Below are 8,810 nucleotides of genomic sequence, written 5' to 3' on the forward strand. Positions count from 1 at the left end.
ACTTTACCTGCTCTGAACTGGAAATGAGGCAGTGAGGGCCCTTCTAGGGTGGTCTAAGGACAGTAGAAGCAGATCACACACACACACACAGAGGTTCCCAGGATGTCCTCACCACCACATTTCTTCTGAAAAGCAGGGATGTCCTGAGGTTCATTTAATGTTTGTAAAATGCTTGGAGAGCCCCACATAGATGCACTGCATAGAAATGCAAAATATATTTTGACTTATTTGGTTGGCACCTTGGGCTGAGATTTTCAAAGCCAAATCAAAAGGCCAACTTCCATTAAAATTAATGGGATTTAGAAGGCTCCAAATCTTTGATGACAACTTTGTAACATGCCTATCTACCCCTTTTTGCAAATCTCAGCCATAGTTTGGAAGCTCAGCCAAAGAACATAAGAGCATAAAAAGTGCCATGCTTGGTCAGCCCAATGGTCCATGTAGCTCAGTATCCTGTCCTGAACAGTGGCAGAGGTGGATGCTATAGAGGGAGAGTTTTGAACTGGTTAGACCCATTTCATTGTCACTTTCTGCAACTTCATTGGTGTCAAAGGTCACGTGACATCACTTCCTGATGTGATACTGCTTCCTGTGAGGTCTTTGAATGTAGCTCGCCGGCCCACTGGGTGATAAAAAAAATTCACGATCCAGCTCCACATTCAAAAAGGTTGGACACCCCTGCTCTACACACACCTTACCCTGCCCCACACACTGGGAGGCTGGGGCCAGGGGCCAGCAGGTTGGGATGAGAGGCACTGGGTTGGGACTGGTCATTGATGTTTACAAATGGGTACTGGTACAAAAAAGGTTGAGAACCACTGATCTAGATCAGTGGCGGTAACTTGAGAGCTGGACTTGCCCAGCCAACCCTTAGAGGGAGTCCAGGAAAATGACTCCCTCTTTACATGTAGCCCTCTGTGACTCTCAGCCTCCACAGCTTTGTGTGGGAAGGAGAAATCAAGCCCGTATGCTGAAATTAGGCTTTACCTCCATGTAGCCAAGTTAAATAAGGGGATATTGCAAGTAACTAACTGGACCCTAAGAATGGGAACAAATCTGCTCTGTAAAAGCAGCATGTAAAGCAGAAGAATACAGCGGGTCTTTGCTTCTGTTCAGCCTGCTGCTTTCTCCCCTCCCACTCCCTCCCTTCCACCAAGTGGTACCAATAATGTCACTAGTAGGTAACTCAGTGGGGAGTTGGGGAGGGAAAGAATATGGCTATTAAGGGCTGGCTGGAACTATGTTTATATATTGTGGTATAGATGTTAAGAGTGTGCTGTAGCTAAAGGAGAACATGATTTTTTTTATCTGATGAAGAAACTGGAAATAGATTTGAAGGAAAAGAATAAAGCAATTGAAGCGCTCAGCTCAGCGCTGCACACCACCCAGATGGAGCTTCAGAACGAGGTAAGAAGAGCTGGTGGGAGCCTGTGGTGCAAGAAGTAATGCAAACAGGGCTCTCTGCTGACTTTCTTGGGGTTCCACCAGCAGGACCACAGGAAGTGGTGGCTGCTTTTATATTGAGTCACCGAGATTCCACTGAGCTATATAAAACACCATTCTCCTTCCTGTACCTTCAAAGCCATGCTGAACAATAGCTTCTGAGGCTAAATAGATTATTTCACTTCCATATGGCCCCATTATCCTGATCCATACAGTCTGCTTTTTATGAATGAATGTAGTAATGAAGGTCCCAGCCAGTGGCTTGTCTTGGTGGCAGCTGGAAATTCATAAGGGTGGAGGTGGGCCTGTGCATGGGTCACAGGGGTTGGCTGTGGTCCCTGTTAATAGATGGTTTCCTCAGGTTTGTAACAGCCATCCCATGATTACAGCAGACTCTTAGGGAATGGAAAGGGACACGAGCAGATGACTGCATGCCTGAGAGTCAGAAGAGCCACAGACAAGGGGTGGAGATTTCTTAAATGGAAAAGCAGAAAGGCATTAGCACTCCTCTCTCCCTTGTACGGAAAACTGGATGCTTCAGTGCTGACAGCATACACCAAACACCCTGATCCATTGCTAGGTAGCTTGAAGGACTTGGCAGAGGTGTTTAAGCTTAGGGAAGGCATAGGCTGCAGTACTGAGAAGTCCGAGCCTCATAGCGTACACCAAAATCCTGACTTGCTAAGTGAAGGTAGAAAAGCATTGCTCACATGTACTATAGCACAGCTAATGCATAAGATCATACTGATCTAAACTATGCTGCTTACAGAAAACTGTGTAACTTAGACTAATTCCACCTTGGGCTCTTTGAATGTCTGAACTTAGCCAGGAAGTTTGCAGATACCTGAAATATCTAAGCATGTGTGTAGGGTGAGGACACAGGCTTTCAGACTTAACCTTAATTTCTTTGCTTCTATGCATTTAATCAAACTCTCTGCTGTGAAGAGAAGCCCTCCAACAAGCCCTCCTACTTCCTCCCTCCCATGTGTTCTGTCAGGTGTGCTGACTTTGGTAACAAAATGCTCATGCTTTTTAATTCTGTTAACACCAGAGAGCCAATGTGGCTGTGAATAAGTGAGCTGGCCTCTATTCAAACTTGTGCACTAAATTTCCATGTGGAATGGGCCCTACTGCTGCACTGGTACAGCCCAGCTTCCATTACCAGCATACAATGCCACCAACAGCAATAGGATTACCAGGTGTCACTGGGGACATAAAGTAATGACCAGGACTTTACATTGAGGCCCTTGGTCTTCAGTAATACTCTGATCCCATCATACATATGGAGGGCTGCCAGTTGAAGAAAACAGGTAAGGCACAACTTTCAGAATCAACCCAAACACTTGGAAGTCTAAGCCCTGTTGATTTTTCAGCACAGACTAGACTCCCAAGTAGCTACATTACTTTTAATAGTGGAATTTATGTTCCTAAGTCACATGGAGGCTTTTGAAAATATTGCACTAAATAACATTTTATTTTATAAACTGAACACCTTTGATCTGGAGATGACTGCAAAACAGCATTGATTTCCCTCTTTGTTGGCTCAAAGTAATTTCTCAGACCAGAATTCCACCGCAGCAGTCTGCAAACACACGGATCAACTTCTTTGAGCCGGAATATAGTGATCTCAAAGTGTGGATTAGTTGGAGCAGAGACAGAGTTAAGGTTGTATGGATACTGTCCAAACAGCAAATAGGCTTATGTTTAAACTTGGTGTTAGAATAGTTTTCATCTCAGACATTAAGTTCTCTACTTTTTTCCTGACTGGAATTTTATCTGGTATGTGTAATAATCCCTGTCTTTTGGATAAGTGCTCATGAACTTAAGTTATTACCATGAAAAACCTTTGCAAGCCACCTTCCTTTATCTTAATCAAAGGAACAATGTTGAATTTGGGAGTCTAGTAGTAGATGCAGGAGTTAGAGGCTGCAGGGTGTTGAGTGGAACACAAAACGGAGACATGGGAGAGGCTAGAGTGAGGATCAGAAATTGGAGGTCTGGGGAATCCAGCCACAGATGTTACTGAAGCAGAACATGTTTACCAAGTTTACAAGCACATGCAAAGGCAGAAAGACATAGATCAGGGAGACCTGCTACCCAGATATCCTCTGTGCTGAGGATATCTGTTTTAATACTACGCAGTGAGGCCTTGTCTCACCTAATGAGAAATTCCCGCATGCTAAACAGCTCTTTCAGAACTGATGAACGTGTCTGAATATGCAAGCTCTCGCTGCTTCTATTGTTTGTCCTTTCTAGAGCTTGCCCTTCTCCGGCAGGTTTCCTGCGCTTTTTTTGACATTCTATTAATGTCTACTTCTGCATTCAGACTGTCATGATAGGGGTGGATTTTCCCCTTGGTTTCACAAGAGTAGATTTTCCGTTAATAGAAATCTAGTAGAAAGACCTGCAACTATTCACTTCTACTGTCTTTCAGAGGGTCTGTACTACTGACAGCTGGCTCCTGTGGCTAACAAGGTTCTGTGCTTGTTCTTTTGCTCTCTCTCCCACATGCCTATGCATCCTCTCCCTCTCCCCATTACATTCAGCATGACAAGGGCTTGTTGCAATATAAGTACTGCTTGCCAGGTATAATCAAGTCAGTTATGTACCTGAGGAGGGCTAGACAATTCCCTTCCTTTTCTATTATGTTTCATCTTGGGGTAAATTGTCTTCAGTAACCCTTGAAGAATTAGTTTTATGGAGAATAAGCTGAAAGACCTTAGTAGCAGGGATGAGCTGTTGCCTGGCTAATTATTACTAAGGTATATTCATTGGCATTCTGTTTGCAGGGGTATGAATATTGTGGCAGCTTTAGAAACAAAGGAAGTGAAAGGCAAGTGAAATAAAGTGCTTTTTTGACTGGCAACTGGGACTCCGCCTCCCCTCCCCTGCTCTTACTACTGAGTCTTTGGAATGGGCCCCACTGCTACATTGTCACTGCCCAGTCTTCATTCAAGTTTCAGTCATCATGGACCTTAGAACTTGAGTTACTTAATATGCACATGCATGTACACACGCATGTGCTCACACTCTTGAGCTGTGCAATGTTAAAAAAACAAGGAGGTGAGGGATACCAGCTTGCTTATAGTTCAAAACTTTCTCTGGTTAGACTGGTGCAGACTGATTTCTCCAGATCCTTAATCCTTGCTGCTATTTTGGATCTTCCAGCTGTGATGCTGTTCAGCCATAAGAGGAAGACGATAACTAGTTGGTATTGCTTTTTCTTCAGAAAGCCAACGTGCTAGCACTGGAGAGAAGTATCCAGAGGAGAATCTCGGTAGCTGAAGAAAAACTCGAAATCAGTTCTGCAAACTTGGCAGTGGAAAATTTCAGTCTGAGGTAGGAGCATAATGTCATAATATAGAGAAATAACTCAAAGCATGGTCACAGAAAGAATTTAGAATTAACTCACAAGAACAGCAGTGTTCATACTGGAGTGTGCATGCTTCTTATCTGCATAACTGAAGAGCCTTTTGAGTTGTCTATGCTTTTATCAACTGCCATAAGACCAGTTACAAATGAGCTTAATGAATCCATAAGCACTGCTTAAACACAGTACATCTCTGTAAGATAGGTGAGGCTTATGATTAATCAGTGCACCTCATAGCTTTTATCTCTCTTTGAGTTGGATATGAAGAAACTTGAGAGAAACGAGTGTGGGAGTCTACCTCCAGGTCTGAGCCCTCAGTCTAGAGTCTGAGTTAGCAGCAGTCAATGCATAAGCATGTTATAAGCTCACTTTTGCTGTCCTTGCTCCCCCTACTAGGCTGTTTTGTGATAGGTGTTTTTATATCTAAACCTTCTCATACCAGAGCCAGTTGCCCACTGATTTCTGGCAGAATGCCTTGCTTTGTCCAGCCCAAGAAGTCACCCTTTTCCTCCACTTCTGGTGACTTAACACAAGAATATGAGGCACCAAAGAGGCCACCACCTCCAAGACCACCAACACTGCAGTCAGTGTGGTTCCATGGGATTGAGCATTGCCCTGGTTTTGCTGCTAGACTTGCCTCTACCTCCTCCACTCATTGCCATGTCAGACCTTCATGTGCAGCATGGTCAGGCTGATCAGTCTAGTAACTGAACCACAGTAAGAGACCTCACATTATTGGAGGAATCAATTGACTGTGAAAACTAGTGCCCTGTCTCTCTAATATTTGCAACTGAAACTCTGCAGCTTTGTAGCACTCTGAAGAAAGCAACCATACATTGCAGTTTTACTGAGGCAATTATGAATATTTTTCACGCAATTCCTGGTGTTGCACAAATTTCCTTCAGGACATCTGGAATGCCCTGGTTTTTATTGAAGCAATATTTGATTCTTTTATGACTATTAAACTATTTGATGAATAGAATTCAAGATGGCGGCTAGAATTTCTGCTCTATTGGACCATCTGTTCCAGATAATGTTCGAGTAAAATGACAGCTTCCACACAAGTGCACTCCACTCCAAAGCAAGCCATAATGGCTTTATCCTGAAGCATCAGTAGTGCCATTTAGACAAAAATGACTGGGGAAAAATCCTTTTGTGGAAGAAATTCATACACATGTGGGGATCACTTACAGCCAGTCTCTGCCTCACTGACATGGTTTAAAAAGTGCACTTTTCTTTTGTAGGAATTTTTCCCCACCTCCAAACATGTCTTAATCTATGTCCTGTTATGGTTGCCTTAACTTAGAGAAACAGACTGGCTGGTTTTAGATTCCAAGCCTAAGTGATGTGCAAAAGGGAACCCAAATGGAGGTGCTTAGGCTGGATTGTTTAAAAGACGTTATATAGTTTCAACAGTTACGAGCATTGATGTAAAGGAGAAAAATCTTTTTTCCCATTGAAGCTACCCAGATTACCAGAATTTTTAAATGACTAAAACAGGGGTTGGCAACCAGCACAGGGAATTGAGGGGGTCACCAGGGATCCTGGTTTTCTCTGTTTGAAAATTGCAAATTCTCTGGTTAAAACTGCGAAATCTGCAATTAAAATGAAAGGCCACTATATGTATCTAGAGATAGATATCAATATCTCTAGATAGCTACAGAGATCTAGGTATCAGTTGAACAGAGTGTTTTATTGATCTGTTTACAATTTTAAAGCAATTTGGAAGCCTGCCAGTGCCTCAATCACGGAGCTGTAAAGGGGTAGAAGGCTTGGGGCAGGCTCCCTGGCTGGGAGTGGGCTGTAAAGAAGTCCCTAAGCAGTCCCCCAGGGTGGGAGGGCTGGGGCCACAGCTGAGACTACTCTGTACACCCCAAGGAATTATGCACAGAAAAATTCAAAATTATGTGCAGGAAAACTCAAAATTATGTAAAATTAATTACTTTTATTTATTTTTTACAAATTAAACTAAATGTAACATTATTTGAAATTTCTTTAGAAATATATGCAGGTACTTTGTATGGTTGTGGGGGGGTGTGGGGAAGATTTGTGACAGTGTGGAGGGGCTATGAAGGGGTGTGGGATTTATGGGTGGGTATGGGAGTATGGGGGGATTCATGGGTTGGTGCGGGGTTTGTGGTGCACAGACCCTACCGCTGGCAGTTCAGCAGCAGCAGGTGGCAGGCCCTTGGGGCGCTCATGGCTGTGGCAGATAGAACCCCCAGTGATTTCATAGACATTAGGGCTGGAAGGGACCTCAGAAGATCATCGAGTCCTGCCCCCTGCCCCAGGGGCAGGAAGTCAGCTGGGGTCATAGTATCCCAGCAAGATAAACATCCAAATTTCTCTTGAAGGTGTTCAAAGTAGGTGCTTGAACCGCTTCCGGCGGCAGTCTATTCCAGATCTTGGGGGCTTGGACTGTAAAGAAGTTCTTCCTTATGTCCAGCCTGAAACGGTCCTGAATGAGTTTGTGACCATTTGACCTTGTCATCCCCCAGGGTGCTGTGGTGAACAGATGTTCCCCCAGGTCCTGGTGAACACCCCTGATAAACTTATAGGGGGCCACCAGATCACCCCTGAGCCTGCACTTTTCCAGGCTGAAGAGTCCCATAGCTCTCAGCCTGTTTTCGTAAGGTCTGTTTTCCTGACCTCTGATCGTGCGAGTGGCTTTCCTCTGCGCTCTCTCAAGCTTCTCCACATTCTTTTTGAATTGTGGAGCCCAAAACTGGACAAAGTACTCCAGCTGCATCCTCAACAAGGCCAAGTACAACGGGAGAATGACATCCTGGGATTTGCTTGAGAAGCACCTATAGATGCAAGCCAGCATTTTTGCTTGCTTTACTAGCCGCAGCATCACACTGAAGGCTCATGTTCATCTTCTGGTCAATCATGCCACTGGTCACAGGGCACCATGATGATCGACTTCCGTCAACCATCACCCTCTGGGTCTGGAGCCAATTCCCCAGCCAGCAGATTGTGGTGAAGCTGAGGCTGCAGTTGACCAGTTTTGCCAAGAGGTGATCATGGGATACCAGATCGAAGGCTGTTTTAAAGTCCAGATATACGACATCAATCTCTTCTCCCTTGTCCAGGTGATAGGTCACTTGGTTGTAGAAGGAAATAAGATTGGTCAAGCAAGACCTACCTGCAACAAACCTGTGCTGGCTATCCCTCAGGATGTTGCCATCAGCCAGTCTGTTAAAAGAGTGGCCTCTTTGATAATCTTTTCTAAGACCTTCCCTGGAATAGAGGTCAGGCTGATGGGCCTGTAGTTTGCCAGATCCACTTTTCTCCCTTTCTTGAAGATAGGCACCACATTGGCCTTCTTCCAGTCTTCGGGCACTTCACCAGAGCACCAGTTCTCAAAGATCCATGTCAGGGGCTGAGCTATGATGATTGCCAGTTCCTTGAGTACCCTGGGGTGTATATTGTCAGGGCTGGCTGACTTGAAGGTGTCCAGCCTCTCAAGGTGTTCCTTCACAAGGTCAACATTGATGGGGGGGTAAAGAATCACCCTCACCCAGGCATTAGGGGTTCCCCTTGGGACTAGTGAAAAAATTATGCAAAGTACCCATTTAGCAAGTTGACTTTTTCCTGCGTATCAGTTGTCAGTTGTTCCATCTGGTTTAGCAGGGATCCAATGCTGGCCCTTGCTTTTCCTCTGGGTCCCCACATATCTAAAAAAAAAGGACTTTTTATTGTCCTTGATACTTGTAGCTAGTTGGAGTTCAGTTGCAGCCTTGGCTTTCCTGGTTTGCTTCCTGCAGGTCTGGACCAGTGCAGAATATTCCACCTCAGAGGTGGATCCAGTCCTCCATCCTTTGTAGGTCTTTCTTTTTAGATGTGATGTGTGCCTCTGGCTGAGTACCAGGGCCTGCAAATGGTGGCACAGAGCCAGTCTGGCCCTTTGGCACATGTTTTCAGACCAGATGGGGTTGGCTCTGTGCCAGCAGGTACAGATCATGGCACTGCAGGCAGGAGCAGTGTGCCATTGGAT

At 44.7% G+C, this 8,810-nt stretch overlaps 1 protein-coding gene across 1 annotated transcript in view; it reads left to right on the forward strand.

Annotated features, from left to right (window-relative positions):
* Positions 1-8,810, forward strand: part of ALS2CR12 (amyotrophic lateral sclerosis 2 chromosome region 12) — a 29,865-nt gene that overhangs the window by 18,887 nt on the left and 2,168 nt on the right. The window contains exons 12-13 of the mRNA XM_025202191.1: positions 1,318-1,407; positions 4,673-4,782. Coding sequence (XP_025057976.1) covers positions 1,318-1,407; positions 4,673-4,782 — 200 coding nt within the window. The remainder of the gene's footprint in view (positions 1-1,317; positions 1,408-4,672; positions 4,783-8,810) is intronic.

The sequence above is a fragment of the Alligator sinensis genome, unplaced genomic scaffold, assembly GCF_000455745.1.
Source record: "Alligator sinensis unplaced genomic scaffold, ASM45574v1 scaffold566_1, whole genome shotgun sequence".
Taxonomy (NCBI): Eukaryota; Metazoa; Chordata; order Crocodylia; family Alligatoridae; genus Alligator; species Alligator sinensis.